The sequence below is a fragment of the Vigna angularis genome, chromosome 1 (genome assembly GCF_016808095.1).
Source record: "Vigna angularis cultivar LongXiaoDou No.4 chromosome 1, ASM1680809v1, whole genome shotgun sequence".
Lineage (NCBI taxonomy): Eukaryota > Viridiplantae > Streptophyta > Magnoliopsida > Fabales > Fabaceae > Vigna > Vigna angularis.
The window spans coordinates 42271256-42294268 of NC_068970.1; the positions used below are offsets into that span (position 1 = coordinate 42271256).

Below are 23013 nucleotides of genomic sequence, written 5' to 3' on the forward strand. Positions count from 1 at the left end.
GGTACTGAAGCCGCAAAAATTAGAGTTGAAACAACTGCCTCTTCACTTGAGGTATGCATTTATGGAGAATGAGTGCAACAAGCTGGGCATTTTAAGCAATTCTCTTACACCTGAAGAAGAGAATAGGCTTTTGAAGTGTTAAAAGCAAATGAGAAGGCTTAGGATGAAGTCTTACAAATTTAAACGGAATAAACCTATCATATTGTATACTCAAAATTTTAATGCTGGATAATCACAAGCACATGGCTCAACCACAACGAAGACTTAATCCAACAATGAAAGAGGTGGTTAGGAAAGAAGTAATCAAATTACTTGAAGCAAGATTATTTACCCAATCTTTGATAGTCATTGAGTAAGTCCAATACAAGTTATGCTCAAAAAGGGAGGGATGATAATTATGTGTAATGAAAGGAATGAATTAATTCCCTCCATAATAGTCACTAGATGAAGAATGTGCATTGATTATAGGAAACTTAAGCTACAAGGAATGATCACTTTCCATTTCCATTTTAGATTATTGTTTCCTTGATGGATACTCAAGTTATAAGCAAATAGTTGTGCATCCGCAAGACCAAGAGAGGACAAGTTTCACTTGTCCATGTGATATTTTTGCTTATAGGAAAAAGGCATTTGGGTTGTGTAATGCTGCAACTACATTTTAAAGGTGCATGCTAGCTAGCTATATGTTTTGATTTGATTAAGAAAAATATTGAAGTTTTCATGGATGACTTCTTTGTATATGGTGATTCATTTGATGCATCCCTGAAAAACCTTAACATTGTATTGAGAAGATGCATAAAAATCAACCTAGTGCTGAACTAGGAAAATTTCCATTTTATGGTTAAGGAAAGGAATTATTTTAGGCCACAAAATTTCTAAAAGAGGCATAGAAGTTGATCATACTAAGGTGAAGGTTATTTTCAATCTTCCTCCACCTATTAATGTGAAGGGAGTAAAAGGCTTCCTAGGCCATGTTGGGTTCTACAGAAGATTCATAATGGGCTTTGCCAAAGTCACCAAACCCTTAAGCAAACTATTGATCAAGGATAATAAATTCTATTTTGATCAGGATTTCCTCACAGTTTCTAAGTAGCTCAAGCGCAAGATGAGCTCTACACTTGTCATCACACCATCAGACTGGACTTTTAGCTTTGAAAAGATGTGTGTTGCAAGTGATCATGCTATTGGTGTTGTTTTAGGATAACGAAAGGAGGACAGGTTCCATGTTATTCATTATGCAAGTAAAGTTTTCAATGAAGCCCAAGTTAATTATGCCACAATTGAAGAAGAGCTTTTAGCCATTGACTGTGGGCTAGAGAAGTTCATATCATACATAATTGGCTCCCAAATCACATTATATACAAACCATGCAACTATGAAATATCTAATGAAGAAGCAAGACTCGAAGCCTATATCTATTATGACATAAATCCAACCAATGATGGTGATGTGTCACTTTGTTGAAGATTTGAAGTAATTAGTTTGTTTAAATAATGGCACAATCCTTTGTAAAATTGGTTGACCAAATTATATTTTTTGTTAATCAATTAAATGAGCCTTATTTTTTGGTTATATTTCAAGTTTTAATAAAGGTGCAATTGGTCACTTAGTCATCAATCTTTGGGAGACCAAAACGATGCAAAGTTGAATGCTTTTAGGTGACTTTTGGCTACCATAGTTGCAATTACAATCAACCATTAGTTTAGTGAGATCATTATTAACTTAAGTGGAATGTAATTGCAAGTAATGATTGTTTGTAATTATGATGGTTTAAGCTTTTATATAAGATGAATCATTTTTTTATCAAATGGATATGAATTGAGTTTTATTAAACAAAATATATTAGAGTTTTATCTTTTTTATCTTAGTGAGAGTGATTCTCCTAAGTTCTTGAGTGATTCAAGAATCCTTGACTATATCAAAGGATTTTTCCGTCCTTTGTGTATTGTCTCCCTTGGAAAGAGTGATTCTTTCAATCCATCTTCCATATTCACCGCTTCCCTTTTCTTCACCAAAATTCAAAAAAAAAAACTTTGTCCTAATTTCTTGCTTATTACCATTCCAACCTAGATAGATCCGTAAACAAACGAATCCACCCCTTTGGATTATCATCACATTATATGTATTTTTCTTCTACAAGAATTTGATGTGGTGATCAAGGACAAGGAAGGGAGTGAGAATCATGTAAGTAATCACCTTTCCAAACTAGAAAATGTCATTATAACATATAAGGAGCTCGAAATGCAAGAACATTTTCCTTATGAAAAGCTTTTTGTTATCAAGGGGAGACTATGGTTTGCTAATATAGTAAGTTTTAAACTTGCTAGAGTCATTCCAAAAGAGTTTACATGCATGGCATCAGAAACAAAGACTAAATAAAGATGCAAGGCAATTTATTTGGGATGAGCCTTATTTATTCAAAATTTGTGCTGATGGTTTATTGCGGAGGTGCATATTTGGAAATGAAATCAATGACATTCTATGACATTATAACAATTCTCCATATAGAGGCCAAGAGCTCCTACAAGTAGGTTTATTTTGGATCTCACTCTTTAAGGATGCATTTGATCATTGTAGAAAGTGCGACAAGTACCAAAGGCCTGGTAAAATCTCAATGAGGTATGAAATGCCTCTGTAAAACATCTTAGAAGTTGGACTATTTGATTGTTGGGGTATGGACATCAATTGTCCACTACTTGTGTCCAAATCACACGAATATATACAAGTGGTTGTAGATTATGTATCCAAATGGGTTGAGGCAGTTGTAGTGCATAAAGCATATGCAAAAATCGTGATCAAATTCCTCAAGAAAAACATATTTAGTAGATTTGGCATGCCTAGAGTACTAATTAGTGATGGTGGAAGTCACTTCTTCAATTTGCAGCTAAAGCGTATGCTTAACACTATCATGTTAAGCATAAGGTTGTCACGACTTATCACCTCCAAACAAATGGCAAGGTTGAAGTATCCAACAGAGAGCTAAAAAGAATCCTAGAAAAAACCATCTCAAACTCTAGAATTCTTTTTGCTCTCATCATTCAAACTTTTTTCACTGCATTTACACTCTAAGTAGAGCATGAACTGGTCATTTTATTTTTTTTCTAACTCTTTGTTCGTACATTAGGGTTCACTCAAGCTCAGTCAATGGCTTGAACATCCTTTTTGTTGAACCTACATTTTCATGAGAATTTTATGTTGAATGAGTGATTTTAAAGTGTTGTCCCTCTCATGTGCAAAATGAAGAAAGATCAAATGTCGAATTTTTTCATTAAAACTTAAACTTTGTTCTTGCATGTCAAATTTGTAAAAAGATTAAGTGTTTAAAGGAATATCCTGTTTTTTTTATTGTTGGTGATGAGATGCATGTTGTAAATTGGCAAGGCTAGAAAATTACATATAAATTGACAAGGTTGAAGCAACTTAACAAGAGGAGAAAGAAGTTGTTGAGGAACAAGAAGAAGAGACCGAAGTTGTGGAAAAAACAGTTTGAAATAATTTGTAATATGAAATTTTGACATTATCTTTCCTTATTGATATTTTGTTGAATTGCATTTGAAATTTAGACCGTAGTAACAATCAATTTGTGGATTGAAATTTCTCCTTATCATAATGTTTGTAGTAAGAAGTACAAATTAAATCATGCTTATACAAACAAATATGTTAAAAAAATTACCTGACTTTGATTTTTTTTTAGGTAATAAATCTAATGCAAAGGAAAATAAAAATGGAGATTGTAAAATGGTGAAGGTGTAGACTTTTACTGCATATAAAAAAGAATGAATTATAATGATTCACTGATTCGTTAATTGATTCGAAAATAAATAATTACAATATTGTTTTGTTTTTGTATAAATTTGATTTCAAAATCGGCTCTAGAAATTGTTAATTGATTCGAAAAGTTGTTCGCTTTTTATACGTAATATAACACACATTATACCTTCATCTTAGTTGTTACTTAGCTAGATTCCACCATTAATTGTGATTTTAGTAATTATATAAGATATTATCACCATGTTTATCATTAACTTAGGAAAATTATTTAAGTTAGCTCTAAGCTAGACTTCTCATGTTCTTATTGGGAATGAATGAAGGTTTTCTGAGATAAGGAAAGTAAGGCTTTCAAGAGTAAAACTTTTAATTCTAATTATGAGTATTAAATATCTAATTTTGACCAAGAAGCTATTTATATCTAAGGTTGAGTTTACTTGTGAGGATGAAATTGAGAGAGAGTAAATGAATAAATTTAAGGAAATTTGAGAATAAAAAGTGTGTTCATTTTTTTGCAAGGAATTTAGAAGTGATTGAACATGAAGTTGAAAATAAATTTTGTAAAAATTTGTTAAAGATTTGATTAATGTGATAAATATATATTTTTGATAAATAAAAAATAAAAATTATCAAATTGATCTTAATAGTAATAGTTATATAAAATGATATTTATGAATAACATATATTTTTATGAAAATTATTTGAAATAGTAGAATTAAAAAAATTAATAAATAATTCATAAAATATATTTTTTAGGATATTAATTTTTTAAATTATATTATTTTAATATATAATTTAGTCAAGTAGTATTATTTTTTGTTTTTATACTAAAATTAAATTTTTTTTACTACTTTATCTTTTGTCAAAATATATTTTCCACTAAAACTTAATTACTAAATAATAGTTCATCGTTAATATGTTGAGGAAACAAAATTACTTATCCTCACATAATACTTTTATACATTTCAAAATTTGTATGAAAAAAATTATTCAATTTCTAGTACTTAGTTAATTATAATGCATGATAAAATTTAATAAAATTTCAATTGTAACTATATTTTTAATTTCAATTGTTATATTTTTTTTCAAATTTAAAATACATCTTAAAACATCTTAATATATTAATAATAATAATAATAATAATAAAGTAAAAATAAAGGAAAGTAAAAAATGTTATTGATCAAAAGAAAAAAAATCCTAATCAATTTTCTCTCACGGGAACCGATTCTAATCGGTTCCTTACCCGATCCCCTCTTCTTCTTTATCTTTGCCTACACGATTTCAATCTCAAGAGACATTGTTGACAAGGAGAGGAATGTGATTGAGATATATGTTGTTGTCGGTCTTCTCAGCATGTATCTTGACGAAGCCCTTCATCATGGTGTTATTTCCATGAGGATGACAGAGTCACTGTGGAGACCATTGCGAATGTTCTGGAGCTAGTTAGATTCCACGTTGTCAGCGTTCACCATCAAATCTGCAGATCCGAACATGAATAATTTGTGCATATCCATATGCGATAATCTCTCTAAATAGTAAATCCATTTAAACGAACACAACTTAAAAGATTCTTAGACATTTAAGTTTCTAAAAATTAAGAGAGTATTGAATGAGATAATATAGTAAGTGATAAAAATAATTTGAGGGAGTACTTCATGAGGTGTATCGTGTATCTATAGACTTCTTTTTCCATGAATAAAATATATAACACATTTAGTTACCTTAAATAAATTATGCGACCTATAATCTTTACGAGGATAATTTTTTATCATATCAATATATTTTTATTGTTTGATAACAAAAATATCTTTAGTAACATAATTAGCTTTGAATATCTTGGGGTCCCTTCCGAGTATATCAAGATATGAAAATCTTGGGTTGAATAGGTATATAAGGCCCCGCTTGAAAGAAAAAAATAAGGTGTAGACGAATCATTTGATAGATAAATGAGTTTTATCATTATCAAAGGTTCACCATAGATAACTAATTTAAGATAATATTTGTTCAATAACATGTAAGTTAGAAGCTTTAAAAATAATGAAGTCAAAGACGTGGCAATTAGGGATGACAAGGACGAACCATTTGCAAACCCCCAAGACAAAGTGTGTAAAGACTACATATTTTGGCCCACTCACCCATTTAGGTTTGTCTTGCATAACCATCAACTCACACTGGCCCGCATAGTTTGCATTGTGTGGATGTGTCTCAAAATATGCATATGGCTTACAATGTGTCCGATTAATATGAGTATTGTGTGGGTTTGTCATTAACTAAGTTTGTTTTCAAAAGTGTCTTTCATTAGTTCCCAATTTTGTTTGGCAACTTTAGTTACTTGAAATTTAGTTTCTGTAATTATTTTAGTTATCTACATTTTCTATAAAATTTCTAATAGACTTTTACTAAAAAATTAAAAATTATGAATATTACTTATTTTAAGAAATAGGTTTATAGAATTTATTATTTCTACTAATTTAAATAAATAAAAATAAGGTTATTAATTAAAACAATTCACCGTAGTATTTTACATGCTATAATTAAGGGAGAAAATTACACACACAAAAATTAGCAATTTTTTTTTGATGTGAGACGGCCCATAGGCTTACAAGCCAAATGTTATATAGGACAAATCAGAAAAATTAGCCCACATTTCTTATAAGGGAAGCATATGGTCGTTCCTAGTTGCAATCGAGTTTAATTAGAACAAGGTCAAGACTTTGCAGTTGAGTTTAAATAGAACAAGATTGAGACCTTGAGACTAAAAATAGAACAAGATAAAGACTTTGCAACCTCTAGCCATATTGATTTATCTCTCAACCATTAAATTTATCCTGACGTGTTAGCTAAAGGAGATAATCACCATACAATTAAATAAGGGGTTTTTCCTTATAATGATTTGTTTGAAAAAATGTAATGTTTTCTAACAACAAACACTTATGCCTTTTTATGACATGTAGCCTTAGGGATATGGCGTTTAAAATGGTATCATCATTTTGTGCCACCAGGGTGCTTCAACCGTCTCAAACGTTTTTGTCATCTTCCCCTTATATAAACCCTTTTAGTAGTAATAATTCTTTTTACTTCTTTAGCCATGAATTTTCAGGATTTTGAACTTTTTTTCCTAGTTTTTCGTCTACTTCATTGTCACTTCCTTCTCCCTTTCCAACTCCCGAATATTGGTAGCCCCTGATTAGTGAGGAGGTTATCATTGTTGGTGATAACCATCTTTGAGTCGTGCTAACTCAATATCCATGAAAGATTCCTTTGAGGAACTTTCTTCTTCTCTACCACCTATTATATTTGTTACGATTGTTTATTTTGTGTCAACTTTACAATCATTCATCTTGAATTTCTTCAACAGATTAACACAATATTTTGTTTGATGAATGAAGATGTCAGCTTCTTCTTGCTTCATTTGCAGTCCAAGGAAGTAGTTTAACTCCCCATCATAGACATCTCAAATGCTTCCTTCATATTCTTAGAGAATTCCTTGGATAGAAGAGGATTAGTTGATCCAAATATTATATCATCAACATATATTTGTACAAAATGATAAATCTTTTCCAAATTTTTTAATGAATAATGTTGAGTCAACTTTACCCCTTTGAAACTTTTTCTTGATAAGGAACTCACTTAACCTTTCATACCATGATCTTGGAGCTTGTTTGAGACCATATAGGGCTTTCTTTAGTTTGAAACTATGATCAGGAAACTCAAAATTTTGAAACCCAAGGGGCTGTTCCACAAATACTTCCTCCTTGATGTATCCATTTAAGAAGGCATTCCTTACATCCATTTGGTATAGCTTGAAGTTCGGCATTGAGGCAATTGCAAGAAGGATCGTTATAGCTTTCAATCTAGCTACAAGGGCATATGTTTCATCATAGTCAATTCTTTCTTCTTGGTTGTAACCTTTTGCTACTAGTCTTGCTTTATTCTTGATGATCACACCAGAATCGTCCATTTTATTTCGAAAGACCCACATGGTTCCTATAACCTGTTGAGCTCACTTTCTTGAAACTAGTTCCCAAACTTTATTCCGTTTGAACTGATTCAACTCTTATTGCATAGCTAGGAACTAGTTCTCGTCATTTAAGGCATTATTTATATTCTTAGGTTCAATCTGTCAAACAAATGCAACATTCATGCAAAATTGGTTTAGTTGCCTCCTTGTAGATACACCCTTTGAAATATCCCCAATTATGTTGCTTATTGACACATTTCTTGGACCCTTCTATTCCTTGATTGAATCAGTGCTAGGTGCAGTTTACGCGGCAGCAGAAATGTGATTTTCTTAATTCTCTTCAATCTCTAGTTCTTCTCCTGCGCAATCTCCTACATATATGCATTCTCTTGGATGCATTTTGTTAGTAATACAATCAACATTCTCATCAAATGCAACATTGTTAAACTACATTTTAGTTGCCCAAGGCAGAACAAATCTTGGTCCCCACTAATGTAGCATAGGGATGACCAGAACATCAATCCAATGACTCAGCTTGTTAAGTTTTAAAATGTAGAGTTACAGTCTGGTATTATTTACTAATTATTTACTAATGCAGGTGGGGACATTTAAAATGAATGACTAACAGTAAAGAATTAAAGAATTTAAGCTGAAGAAAATGAAACTCTAATATGAAACCTAAACTAGACTAAGAAATTAATGCAAAAGAAAGGACTTAAACTACTAAACATTGCTACTGCCTAATAACAGAAACATGACCTAATTTCTATAGCTAATATGATCTACTACTTTACAAAGACACTAGAAATGCATATTACAATTGAGAAATCTAATTACTAACCAAATCAAAATCAGTGAAGAACCTATGAAACAAGAATGTAAAGCAAAGCAATTCATGATTTAAAAGAACACAGTCAAGAAAACAAGAAATTATTATCTAAGCTAAAACTAATCCAAAACATGTTCAGTAAATGAAAAAAATATAAGAAACTAACTAAGAACATATGCAGCACTGAAGTTATAGACAAATGTATATTGATTTGGATGAAAGATTGCTAAATGCTTTTCAGGAAGACATCCTATAAATATTTAATCTTACTATGGAGTATTTTGGTTCTTGTTACATAACCTGATTTAGCACTTTACACTCATTCATCTAACTAACTTACAAAATACCTCTATACTAAATCAATAAGAGATGATGAACCAAAAAAAAATGCTATTTCTAGAAAAGTAAAATCAAGTAATCAAAACATTAGCAAAAGTATAGAACATAATTTAAATGTGCAAATGATTGAGGATAAAGTATCAATTACACTCAGAAAGACATTTCGACTAAAGTAAGCCCATCATAGGGTCTTATAGTTCATATTTCAGAACTTGTAATGGAAATTTCAACTCATTCTCAATCAATGCAAATATAAATTTGCCATACACTTTAAAAAGAAAATAGAAACATAAATCTGAAGGAATCTTTATGCATTGGACTCATCTCTGACTCGAGAAGAGATCTGGATAAAGAATGCTCACTGTGGAGTCATTTAATTCTAAAAAGGAATCATAGAATGTAGAGTTCTAGAGTCCAACTCGTTTTCACATCAAAATAAAACAATTGTAGAAATCATAAACTCAATAAGAACATAATTTAAAAACAACAAAGTACAAATTGAACAAAATCTAAAAGTAACATCAACGATTTATTCAGAATCAAAAACTAACACTACAGGCATACCAAAAACCACAGAGGAAGCTCACTTCTGTCACTTTCGTGAATTCCTCCACGAAATCCAGTAACAAAATCCATACTCTACAAAAGCAAGTAAAACCCTAATCTAAAGAATGGAGAACTGTAGCGAAAAAGTGTGTAGGTTTGTGTACATTGCAGAAACCCCTTTATATAGGGTCTGAAAAGAAAAGAGAAAAGAAAGGGGAAAAAGGAAAGGAAGAAACTTGCTTTCGACGCTTCGAGCTTCTCCCCATCGGACGGTCTCTGTTCACGTTGATCACGATGCGTCTTTTAATCATTTGATCCTGTCCACGTGGTAGCTCCGGTCAGCTCTTCTTCCTTACCGGTCAGGGTCGCAAGCTTCTTCTTCCTTTCTAATCTCGCTTCGCGTTCTCTCACAATTCTTTTCTCGAGCAAGCCCTAATTTTTTGGTACTTTTTGTCCAAGATTGAAAATGCACGAGCTTTTCCAAATGAAATTGTGGGAAAGAAACCCCTAAGCCAAGCCAGCATCTCCAAAATGAACAACTTCAATTAACTACAGGCCCAATGTCCATGCCAGCGACCCACTCTTCTTTCAATCAGCAGCAACGGCCCAATTTCACTTACCCAAAGTCTAACCAGCGATTGCAGCAGGAGCAACATTCCAGGGGCCTATTTTTCTCAAGGGTGTTGCTCCCTCCACCACCACCCTATACTTCCTCCACCTCCCCACATTATTTTAAATACAATTATATCCTTAAGTTAAAAAGATTTTTACTTTTACCCTATTTTAAATAATTTGAAACCCTAATTTTACTTTCCTAGCATCCACCCACAGAACTTGTTAGCAAAATGATGAAGATGAAGTTTTGATGATGTCCAAATCAAGTCTAGAACAACCATGAATCATGAAGAATGATCTTTGAAGACTTGTAATCTTTTGTAATAATTGTATGAACATAGGAAAATTAGTAGTTTCATGTAAGCATTCAAAAGTGATGTAAAAAATAAACCAGAAGCAAAAACTGTGCAGTGCTAATCGATTAACAAGAGGTGTTAATCGATTAGCGTTAATCGATTAACAGAGGGTGTTAATCGATTTTTCCAGAGAGCCATGGAGAAGCCCAGCAGTGCAGTGCTAATCGATTAACAGAGGGTGTTAATCGATTAGCGTTAATCGATTAACAAGGGCTGTTAATCGATTAACATAGTGAACGTTTGAAAAACTAGCCGTTTTTAGAGCCGTTGAAGTATCCGTTGGGTTGTTAATCGATTAACCACTGTAGCTAATCGATTAACACTGTCAGAAAAGTTGAAAACGAAAAATGGAGGAGCCTTTGGATGAGTCTATAAATAGACTCTCATTTTCTCTCAAAGGTGTGACCTACTACTCTTCCCTTGTGCTCATATACTCAGAAACTCTTGAGAAGTGTGTGCTCTTGCTCAGCTAAGGAAACTCTGTCTGTAGAGTTGGTGAAATACTGCTACGGTGATAGAGGAATAGCTGGTTCATCCTTGGTGCATCTAAGGAAGTGTTTGGAAGAGGAATTCATCCTTCGTGAAGTATTCGGAGGAAGTGTTTCATCCTTTGTGAAGACTCAAAGGAGGTGTTGTTTCATCTCTTGTGGCATCAAGAGAGGTGTTTTCTAAACTCTTACAAATTGTATCTGTGTGATTGTAGTTTGTAATAGTTTTGTGATTAGTGAAGTGTTTATCTTGTTTTGAGATAAGCGACTGGACGTAGGATTGGTAAGATCCGAACCAGGATAAAATCATCTGTGCAAATTTCTCTCAACCTTACTCTATTTTATTGTCTTTATTATCTGCTAAGTAAGTTTAATTGAGTAGAAATTTTTAAGGCACACGTTTTTAGTAAGAACCAATTCACCCCCCCTCTTGGTTTGTTATTCCACGCTAACCATTCCGCTGCAGCCGCTCTGACAATTGGTATCAGAGCTTGCTTTGATAGTCATTCAAATGGCGGGATCGCATCAAACCTTTGCAGAGGGTGCTTCTATCAATAGACCACCACTATTCACTGGTGAGAACTATGCATTCTGGAAGGTAAGAATGCAAATATTTATGGAATCTATTGATATAGATATTTGGGATGCTGTTGTATCTGGTCCTTTTGTTCCAATTAACAATATGCAGGAACCAAAGCCCCGTGACCAATGGACTGCTGAAGATAAGAGAAAATTTGGTAATGATGTAAAAGCTCGTAATATTAATTCATCTGCTTTAACTGTTGACGAGTTTTACAGGATTTCTATTTGTAAAACTGCACAAGAAATGTGGGAAGTACTGAGAGTAACCCATGAAGGTACAGATGATGTTAAGAGAGCTAGAAAGAATACTTTAATCCCGGAATATGAAATGTTCAGGATGAAGCAAGGAGAAACAATAGTAGATGTTCAGAAATGCTTCACCAACATAGTAAATCATCTTATTGGATTAGGTAAGTCTTTCGATACTGATGAGCTTAATATAAAAATTTTGAAATCTTTAGACAGGTCTTGGCAACCAAAAGTGACTGCAATTTCTGAGTCACAAAATCTCAACACAATGACAATGGCTGCATTATTTGGAAAGTTGAGAGAGCATGAACTTGACCTCGGAAGACTAGATGAAGAAGAAGCAAAAACTAAGAAAAAGACTCTAGCCTTCAAATCCGAGGTAGAAAAGAGCAAAAGCAAAATGGAAGATGAAGACTCAGAAGAAGATGAAAATTTGAGTTTACTCATCAAGAGGTTCAATAGGTTCATAAAATCAAAAGGCAAAGGGAGATTCAGAAACGAAAAGAGAGAAAATCAAGGATCTTCCTCAAACTATAGATGCTATGGTTGCGGAGAAAAGGGACATTTAAAAGCAGACTGCCCAAATCAAAAGAAGGGTGAAGAAAAGAAAGAAAAGAAATTCTTCAAGAAAAAGAAAGCATACATCGCATGGGACGATGACAACGAATCAATTTCTGACTCGAGCAGTTTTGATTAAGAAGCAAACATATGTCTAATGGCGGATGACAATGACTCTGGAAGCCAAGTAAGTACATCTAACGATTCAGATAATTCTAGTCAATATGATAGTGAAACTGAATTGCATGATACTTATGCTGCTTTATTAGTAGAATCCGAAAAATTAGATATAGCTCATAAGAAATTGAAAAAGGATTTCAAAGAGTTAAAATTAAATTTTGAAAATGTTCTTGAAGAAAATAAAAATTTGAAAATTACTTCTGAAAATTTCTCTAAAATTAATGATAATTTGAAAACTGAATTTACAAATTTATCTGAAGAAAACAGAAGTTTGAAAAATAAATTTTTATATCAAGCGGAAGAAATCAGAAATTTAAAAAGTAAAGTTTTATATTATGAAAAAGAAAAATATGTTGCTAATAATGAATGTGAATCATGCATAAAATTCAAATATTTTTCTGAAAATACAACCACTGGAGAATGTAGTAAAAATAATGAAAATAAGGTTGTTAAAAATAAGTATGTTCCTAAAAATAAACATAATCATAGAACCCGTAGAACTTGGGTAGAAAAAGGAACAACTTATAGGAACACAAATGTTGCATCATGCTTTTATTGTATGAAAAAGGGTCATACATCTAATAAATGTAAAATTAAGCATTATGGTGTTCCAAGTGGTAGATATGCTTGGGTTGTAAAATGATTTTAATCTTTTTAAATCTAACCCAAAGGACCCATACAAAGTAGTTGGGTACCTAAATAGCTTGTTCTTTTTATGTTGTAGGAATTATCAAAACCAAGGAAGTATATGTGGTGTCTTGACAGTGGATGTTCAAAACACATGACCGGAGATAAAAAGAAATTTACAAGCTTCCGGAAAAAGGAACGAGGCTTTGTCACCTATGGTGATAACAACAAAGGAAAAATCCTTGGAATTGGAGATATTGGAAGTGAAGATACCTTGATGATCAAAGACGTGCTATATGTGGAAGGATTAAAGCATAACTTAATTAGCATTAGTCAATTATGCGATAAAGGATTCAAGGTAACCTTCGAACAAAATTCTTGCACTATTTATAAAAATGATTCTTCTGAAATTGCTTTGAAAGGAATTAGGCATAACAATATTTATTTGATTGATTTAGAAAATGCATCAAATAGGAATATTTCATGTTTAGTAGTAAAAGAAGAAAATCCATGGTTATGGCATAAAAGAGCTGCACATATTCATATGCAACAATTGAATAAACTCATTTCTAAAGACCTAGTAATTGGTTTACCAAAACTAAAATATGTGAAAAATAAATTGTGTGATGCATGTCAAAAGGGAAAACAAGTGAAATCATCTTTTCATTCGAAAAATGTTGTTTCTAGTTTAAAACCCTTAGAACTTTTGCACATGGATTTATTTGGTCCCTCTAGGATAAAAAGTTTTGGAGGAAATTATTATGCTTTAGTTATTGTGGATGATTATTCAAGATATACTTGGACTTTCTTTCTTACTCTTAAAAGTGAAGCTTTCAAAGAATTTAAAAAGTTTGCAAATTTAGTTCAAAATGAAAAGGACTTGAAAATAAAGGCTATTAGAAGTGACCATGGAGGTGAATTTCAAAATGAATCGTTTGAAACTTTTTGTGAAGAATATGGCATTTCTCATAATTTTTCTGCACCTAGAACTCCTCAACAAAATGGAGTTGTAGAAAGAAAGAATAGATCTTTAGAGGAACTTGCTAGAACTATGTTAAATGAATATAGTGTTCCTAAACAATTTTGGGCTGATGCTGTGAGTACTGCATGTTATGTATTGAACAGAATGCTTATTAGGCCAATTTTGAAATGTACTCCTTATGAACTTTTTAAAGGTAGAAAACCAAATGTTTCACATTTAAGAATTTTTGGATGCAAATGTTTTGTCTTAAATAATGGAAAACAAAATTTAGGAAAATTTGATTCCAAATCCGATGAAGCTATTTTTCTAGGATATTCTCTAACTAGCAAAGCTTATAGAGTTTTTAATCGGAAAACACTTGAAATAGAAGAATCTGTGCATGTTATCTTTGATGAAATTGTGGACCTTGAGGTAAAACCTCTTGAGTCAGATGAATCAGATGCAGGTGAAAATGAAGACTTGCAAAAGACAACCAATGAAGAGAAAATGAATAATCCTCAAGATAATGAAGATCTAAACAAAATATGGCAACAACCTAGAGGATTATCATTGGACAACATCATTGGCGACATATCAAAAGGGGTAAACACTAGAAGAAATTTAGTTAATTTTTGTATGAATGTAGCTTTCATGTCGCAGATAGAACCTAAGAACATTAAGGAAGCTCTTCAAGATGAACAATGGTGTATTGCAATGCAAGAAGAACTCAACCAGTTTGAAAGAAATCAAGTTTGGGAATTGATTCCTAGAGAAGATACTCATCAAGTAATTGGAACAAAATGGGTATTCAGAAACAAACTGGATGAAGATGGAAACATCACCAAGAATAAAGCTAGGCTTGTGGCTCAAGGATATAGTCAAGAAGAAGGTATAGATTATGATGAGACATATGCTCCAGTTGCCAGGTTAGAGGCAATACGCCTACTTCTTGCTTATGCATCTATAATGAAATTTAAATTATTTCAAATGGATGTTAAAAGTGCATTTCTAAATGGTTTTATAAAAGAAGATGTGTATGTTGAACAACCACCCGGTTTTGAAGATTTTAAATTTCCAAATCACATCTATAAGTTAAAGAAAGCACTTTATGGTTTAAAACAAGCACCTAGATCTTGGTATGAAAGACTTAGCAATTTTCTTTTAGAAAATGATTTTAATAGAGGAAAAGTTGATTCCACTTTGTTTATTAAAAGAGTCGGAAAACATATTTTGATTATTCAAGTATATGTTGATGATATTATTTTTGGATCAACTAATAAATCTCTTTGTGAAGAATTTGCTAAGACTATGCAGGGTGAATTTGAAATGTCTATGATGGGAGAATTAACATTCTTCCTCGGTCTTCAAATTAAGCAAATGAAAGAAGGTACGTTCATTTCTCAAACTAAGTATTGTAGAGAAATTCTTAAGAAGTTTGAAATGGACAAAGCAAAGGAAGCATCTACACCTATGGGAACCTCTTGCTATCTTGACAAAGATGAGTCAGGTAAAGAGGTAAATCAAACTAAATATAGATGTATGATAGGTTCTTTGCTATATCTCACTGCTAGTAGACCAGATATTATGCAAAGTGTTTGCGTGTGTGCTAGGTATCAATCTAGTCCTAGAGAATCTCATCTTATAGCAGTTAAAAGAATATTGAAATATCTTAAGGGAACTGCATCCTTTGGTTTATGGTATCCATCTGGAACGGAACCTAGTCTTGTAGGATTTTCCGATGCAGATTATGGAGGTTGTAAGATAGATAGAAAAAGCACAAGTGGAACATGTCATCTTCTAGGTAGTTCTTTAGTTTCTTGGCATTCTAAGAAACAAGCCTGTGTAGCTTTATCAACCACTGAGGCTGAATATATTGCTGCAGGAAATTGTTGTGCGCAAATTTTATGGATGAAACAGCAATTAGAAGATTATGACATTCATTTAGATCATATACCACTTAAGTGTGATAATACAAGTGCAATAAACCTTACAAAGAATCCCATAATGCACTCTAGAACCAAGCACATTGAGATTAGGCATCACTTTCTTAAAGATCATGTGCAAAAAGGAGATTGTGAAATAGAATATATTGATACCCAACATCAATTAGCTGATATTTTCACCAAAGCATTGCCTAAAGATAGATTCTATGAGCTTAGAAGAGATTTAGGGATATTGAAAACATGTTAAAAATTGAAAATAAGAACAAATTGCTAATTTTCGGAAATCAGCGTCAGTTAATCGATTAACAGAGGGTGTTAATCGATTAACGTTAATCGATTAACAGGTCCTGTTAATCGATTAGCATACGTACCAGGCAGTAAATTCTGCCCAAAAATAGCCGTTGTAACGGCTATAAACGGTCATTTTTTAAATTTGAACGCTAGGGGGGTCATTTTCAGCCTATTTAAACCCATACCATCCCTCATTTTTACCCACTCACTTTACCCATCCCTCTACAACTGAAATTCACTTCATTTCTTCTCTCAAAATTCAAATCTCTTGCTCTCATGGCTAAACCATCAAGAAGAAGAAGAAGAAGAAGCTATGGATCGGAAAGCACACCTATTGCACGTGGTCCAAATATTCAAGGGTGAATTTCCGATGATGGAAAGCATGAAGAATATCTACAAATGTGGAAAGAACGCAAGATTCTTCGTCAAAAATTTGTAGATCTCAATTGGTTTACCACACATCAATTTCAATTTTCTCAGCAATTGATTGAGCAAGGTGTCCAACATCTACTGCAACTTCAAGGGAGTTACTATCCAGATTTGGTAAGAGTATTCTACTACAATCTAAAATCCCAAAATGGTATTGTTTACACTCGTGTAAAAGGGATAGATATCATTCTGGATAATGACATTTGGACAAATGTTGCTCATCTTCCCATCTTAGAAAATACCATGCATGTGCCAAATGACTTTGGTGATTTTAACAAAATTTTGGCATATCGCTCTTTCATGCGCAACCCTCAACAACCTCTACCAAATAGGAGATATCTTCTAGTAGGAAATCTTATAATGGAGGAAAGGGTTCTTCATTATCTTATTGTATGGTTGCTTTGTCCAAGAGGCTCAAATTTAGCACAATGCTTTGAAATTGATCTCATGATCATGTCTGCCATTACTCAAAATATCAAAATCAATTGGGCAGATCTCATCTCCGACACTATCGTCCGGGCAAAGAGGTATGATAGAAGTCATCTTCCATATCCCCTCCTTATTTCCTTAATCTGTGTTTATAAAGGAGTTGATGTTACGGGAGAAAAATATCTCACCGTCTTAAGAAATCATGAAATTGAGGAATCAGCATTGCATCAAATGGGGTTTATACGACAAGGAAATATGTTTGTCCGCGCTGAAGATGATATTGCACAAGAAGAGGACGCATCAGCTGAAGAAGATGAAGATATTCCTATGCCTCATCCAACAAATGTTGCTGGCCCATCCCATCCTCCACAAGAATATAGTCTCGAAAGTATATCTAGACAAATTGAAGAAATGGCCTCTATGCAACAAAGAAGGATGGATGATATGATGGCTTATCACACTCTTCGCTATGATGAAATTAATAATCATCTTAAGGAGATTGATGACAACCTTGCAAAACTCTATGTTCCCGATAGTGATGATGAGTCTTAGGCAATTTATGTTTTTATGTTTTTCTTAGTATGTGAACTTTATATTTCCTTGTATGCTTGCCTATTTGAATTCAATAAAAAGTATGTTGTTTTTCTTATTATTTCTATGCATATATGATTTTATTGAGGGGGAGTATAATTTCTAATACATTTAGGGGGAGAAATTATTCATCACTTTTTAATAATGATCAAAAAGGGGGAGAAATATTTAAAGCCTTAAACTTATTTCTAAGTACACTAACAATTGTTTCTTCCTTAAGTTGTGTTTCAAATACAGATTATTACCAAAAGCTTTAAATTAAGAAAGTTTTGATCATCATCAAAAAGGGGGAGATTGTTAGCAAAATGATGAAGATGAAGTTTTGATGATGTCCAAATCAAGTCTAGAACAACCATGAATCATGAAGAATGATCTTTGAAGACTTGTAATCTTTTGTAATAATTGTATGAACATAGGAAAATTAGTAGTTTCATGTAAGCATTCAAAAGTGATGTAAAAAATAAACCAGAAGCAAAAATTGTGCAGTGCTAATCGATTAACAAGAGGTGTTAATCGATTAGCGTTAATCGATTAACAGAGGGTGTTAATCGATTTTTCCAGAGAGCCATGGAGAAGCCCAGCAGTGCAGTGCTAATCGATTAACAGAGGGTGTTAATCGATTAGCGTTAATCGATTAACAAGGGCTGTTAATCGATTAACATAGTGAACGTTTGAAAAACTAGCCGTTTTTAGAGCCGTTGAAGTATCCGTTGGGGTGTTAATCGATTAACCACTGTAGCTAATCGATTAACACTGTTAGAAAAGTTGAAAACGAAAAATGGAGGAGCCTTTGGATGAGTCTATAAATAGACTCTCATTTTCTCTCAAAGGTGTGACCTACTACTCTTCCCTTGTGCTCATATACTCAGAAACTCTTGAGAAGTGTGTGCTCTTGCTCAGCTAAGGAAACTCTGTCTGTAGAGTTGGTGAAATACTGCTACGGTGATAGAGGAATAGTTGGTTCATCCTTGGTGCATCTAAGGAAGTGTTTGGAAGAGGAATTCATCCTTCGTGAAGTATTCGGAGGAAGTGTTTCATCCTTTGTGAAGACTCAAAGGAGGTGTTGTTTCATCTCTTGTGGCATCAAGAGAGGTGTTTTCTAAACTCTTACAAATTGTATCTGTGTGATTGTAGTTTGTAATAGTTTTGTGATTAGTGAAGTGTTTATCTTGTTTTGAGATAAGCGACTGGACGTAGGATTGGTAAGATCCGAACCAGGATAAAATCATCTGTGCAAATTTCTCTCAACCTTACTCTATTTTATTGTCTTTATTATCTGCTAAGTAAGTTTAATTGAGTAGAAATTTTTAAGGCACACGTTTTTAGTAAGAACCAATTCACCCCCCCTCTTGGTTTGTTATTCCACGCTAACCATTCCGCTGCAGCCGCTCTGACAGAACTCTCTTCCCCTTTCCCCATTTCCGTTTCACCTCCCCACCTCCCCCACTTCCATACCTTTTTCTTCCTAGTTTTTTTTTTTGGTTTGAAAGCTTCCATTGCCGCCGTGGTGTGAAGGAACGTCACCGCCGTGGTGTGGAGGAACATCGAGGAGCGTCTAGAGCGTCAACCAGCATGAGGAAGTATACATCAACGGAGGTGACATCCTTCATCGGAGGTGACATCCTTCAACGGATGTCCCCTAATAAAACAAACCCTAAAATAAAAAACGTAACCTTTAAATGGAGGTGACATCCTTCAACGGATGTTGACATCCGTTGAAGGATGTCACCTCCGTTTAAAGGTTACGTTTTTTATTTTAGGGTTTTATTTCAAGGTTTATTCGAATACGCACCTGGAGGAAGCACGACACGCACTACACCACTCCACGCACTGCACCACGAGAGCGACACTGCACCATGAGAGGGAGACTGCTTGATAATTCTTTCCACCACCACCAACCTTTGCAACTTGTAGTATCTCACAACGACGAAAGGAAGAGAGGAAGAAGTATAATGTTTAAATGAAAGAAAAGATTTCACTCATGTACGAGACTAGAATAGTTTATTAGTGAAATAGGTTGTGAATGGGTAAAATTAAAAAATAATAACCCTAAAAATAAAATTTTACTGAGGGGCAAAATAGTAAAGGGGAGGTGGAGGGAGAAAGGTGTGGTGGTGGAGGGAGCAACACCCTTTGCTCAATAATCATGTGCAGTCCAAAAAGTAATAGCCTTGCACGACCCATTTTCAATGTAGTAGACCAACTTCAGCATTAGCTGCAGCACCAGTATAGCAGGTCAGCACATTTCATTATCAATCCAACATCATCAGCGGCTCAATTGTTGCTCCCTGTTGTCCTATAGATTCAACCACTAAGTAGCCCAAAGAGGGATAAGGGCCCAGCATTTCTGCTGACTGTTCAAGCCCAAATCAAATCTAATCTAAAAAAATGAATTAAAGGGTTAAATGCAAACAAGAAGAAAAATTATGAGATTAAAACGTAATTAAAACAAAACATTTTTACTGAAAGAATTTCAGAAAAATAATAATTTCCTAATTATTAACAAAGACTAAAAATTACATCTAAAAACCTATTTTTAACTAAAATTCTTTAAAACTATAGAATTAAGAGAAAATCATAAAACTAGCCTAACTCTAAATAATTAGAAACTAAAAGAAACTAAGAAAGACTCCTAAACACAGAAAAATATGCAAAATTGGAGAGTTATCAAACATGTATTGATTCTTCAACAGACAAGGTTCTTTTATTGTTCACCTTATATGCTTTGCTAGTCAAGCAGTATCCAATGAAAATTGCCTCATCGGCTTTCAAATCAAATTTGCCAAGATTGTTTTTACCGTTATTTAAAACAAAACACTTACAACCAAAGACTCTAAGATGAGTAATATTGGGCTTTCTACCTTTGAACAATTCATAGGGGGTGAGCTTAAGCATAGGTCTAATAGTGGTCCTATTTAGCACATAGCAAGTTATGCTAACAACATCAGCCCAAAAATGTTTAGGCAGGGACCTATCATTCATCATGGTCCTAACAAGCTCTTCTAAAGGCATATTCTTTCTCTCAACAACACCATTCTGCTGAGGTGTTCTAGGGGCATAGAATTTATGTGAGATGCCTTGTTCTTCACAATACTTCTCAAAGTTCTCATTTTGAAACTCTCTCCCATGATCACTTCTAATATATTTTATCTTAATATCTTTTTCATTTTGATGACAAAAGCGAACTTTTTAAAGGCTCTCACTCTTGGAAGCAAGAAAGAAAGTCCAAGTATATCTAGAATAATCATCAACAATTACCAGACCATAAAGGTTTCCACCCAAACTTTTGATTCTTGAGGGGCCAAACAAATCCATGTGTAATGATTCAAGAGGTCTAGTAGTAGACATCACTCTCTTGGGCTTGAAAGATTATCTGGTTTGCTTTCCCTTTTCGCAAGCATCACAAAGTCTATCAGAATCATACTTTATGTTTGGCAGACAAACCACAAGATTTCTATATGCAAGTTTGTTTAAATGAGGCCTATGAATATGAGCAAGTCTTTTATGCCATAACCATAGATCATCCTCTATAGATAGTAAGCAAATTACGGATTTAAAATAAGTTTTTCTAAAATCAACCATATAGATGTTGTTAAATCTTTTGCCAATCAACACAAGCTCATTAGAAGATGCATGACAGATCAAACAATAATAAGGCTCAAAAGTGACTTTAATCCTTTATCACACAGTTGGTTAATACTCAGCAAATTATGTTTCAACCCATCAACAAGCAGAACATTTTCAATAATGTATGAGGAAAGTGTTTGTATTTTACCAATACCAACAACTTTATCCTTATTGTTGTCCCCATATGTAACACAACAGCTTGTCTTATAGGATAGGCTAATGAATCTTGTTGGATCTCTAGTCATATGTCTGGAACATCCACTGTCCATATACCACATGGCTTCTTTTTCACTCTTTTCCTCACTAGTTTCAGCTATTTCAGATTTAGCCATCATACTTAAATCAATTTGTTGTTCTGAGTGCTTGCAGTCAACTTCGTTGCCTTTATTTTGCTGTGCATCTTGATATTTAGATCTCTTTTGATCTTCTGCAGGGTTCTTGTCAGACTTCCTTTTACTCGTCAAAAATTTCAAGAACCTTTCTCCCATTAAGTCAATTTCTTTTCCTATTGCATTTAAGAAATCATCATCAATTTTACTCTTGTTCATGATCACACACATGTTGGCCATCAAGAAAATTTAATCGATTATACTTAAAACCTAACCGATTAAGATTCGAGTAAAGTTCGAATTCCCAACTCTGGTGCCAATTGTAGAAAAACTTAGGCCAATACTCTCAACCAAGAGTGGTGGGGCTGAATTGGTTTTCCCTTTAAAAAATTGTTCTTTAAAAAGCTTTTTAAAATCTTTGAAGTTTTCTGGGAATTCAATCAAACAAGAATAAAAACAATGTAAAGAGAAGGGATAAAGAGATTTACACAATTGTTTACACTGGTTCGGCCCATTGCCTTCGTTCAGTCTTCCTTCAATAAACCTTAGATGAAGGGATCCACTATATTGATAGAGTTCTTACAAGCAAAACATACATAAAACAATCTTCTCAAATGTACTCTCCTTTCTAACTCAATATCAACTATAGTACAAACTAAGAAAGATCACCCATTTTCTGTCACCCTTAAAGTAATCCCAACTGTAAGTAATAGAAATTCACAAAGTCTTCTTCCTGGCCGCAACAATAGGGACACAATCAACCTTGATTGTAGATTAATATTGATCACAGTAGAGTACACCTAGAGTGCATATTTGATCAACAAGGTGAAAACACAATGTTCTTGCAAGAATCTTTATGGATTTCTTTTCAAAGTACCAATCTTTTATTCTTCAAGATATCAGGAGGCTCCTGTAATTAAAACTCAACAATAAAGTTAGTCATGACAGATATAAATCATAAAATTGTTGAAATACAGAGAGAAATGCGTTTATTTATAGATTTTTCAACTCTGACGTATTTTAATCGATTAAGAAATTAATGTAATCGGTTAAGCTTTTCTTTCAGCTTTAACCGTTTTACATTTGCACAGGATTTATCAGATTAAAAGTGCATGCAATCGATTAAACATATCATACAACCCACAACATTCAAAATATGACCGTTATTGATAGTTATGGCTTTTCAAGAAATAGATTTGCATATAAAACACATTTCAACCGATTAGGAAAATAACATAATCGGTTAAGTTCCATACTTCAGCAATTTTGAAAACTTTTTCCATTCAGAACACTTTAATGCACTCAGTAAACATGT

General features: G+C 33.3%; 1 protein-coding gene across 1 annotated transcript; it reads right to left on the bottom strand.

Annotated features, from left to right (window-relative positions):
• Positions 1-21383: 21383 nt before the first annotated feature.
• On the bottom strand, positions 21384-21929 carry LOC108347874 (uncharacterized). The gene has a single exon (XM_017587328.1). The coding sequence runs from the start codon at positions 21927-21929 to the stop codon at positions 21384-21386; it is 546 nt and encodes a 181-aa protein (XP_017442817.1).
• Positions 21930-23013: the final 1084 nt, after the last annotated feature.

Coding starts and splice junctions, on each gene's coding strand:
- LOC108347874 (XM_017587328.1), bottom strand. CDS start 21,929: ATGTGTGTGATCATGAACAAGAGTAAAATTGATGATGATTTCTTAAAT.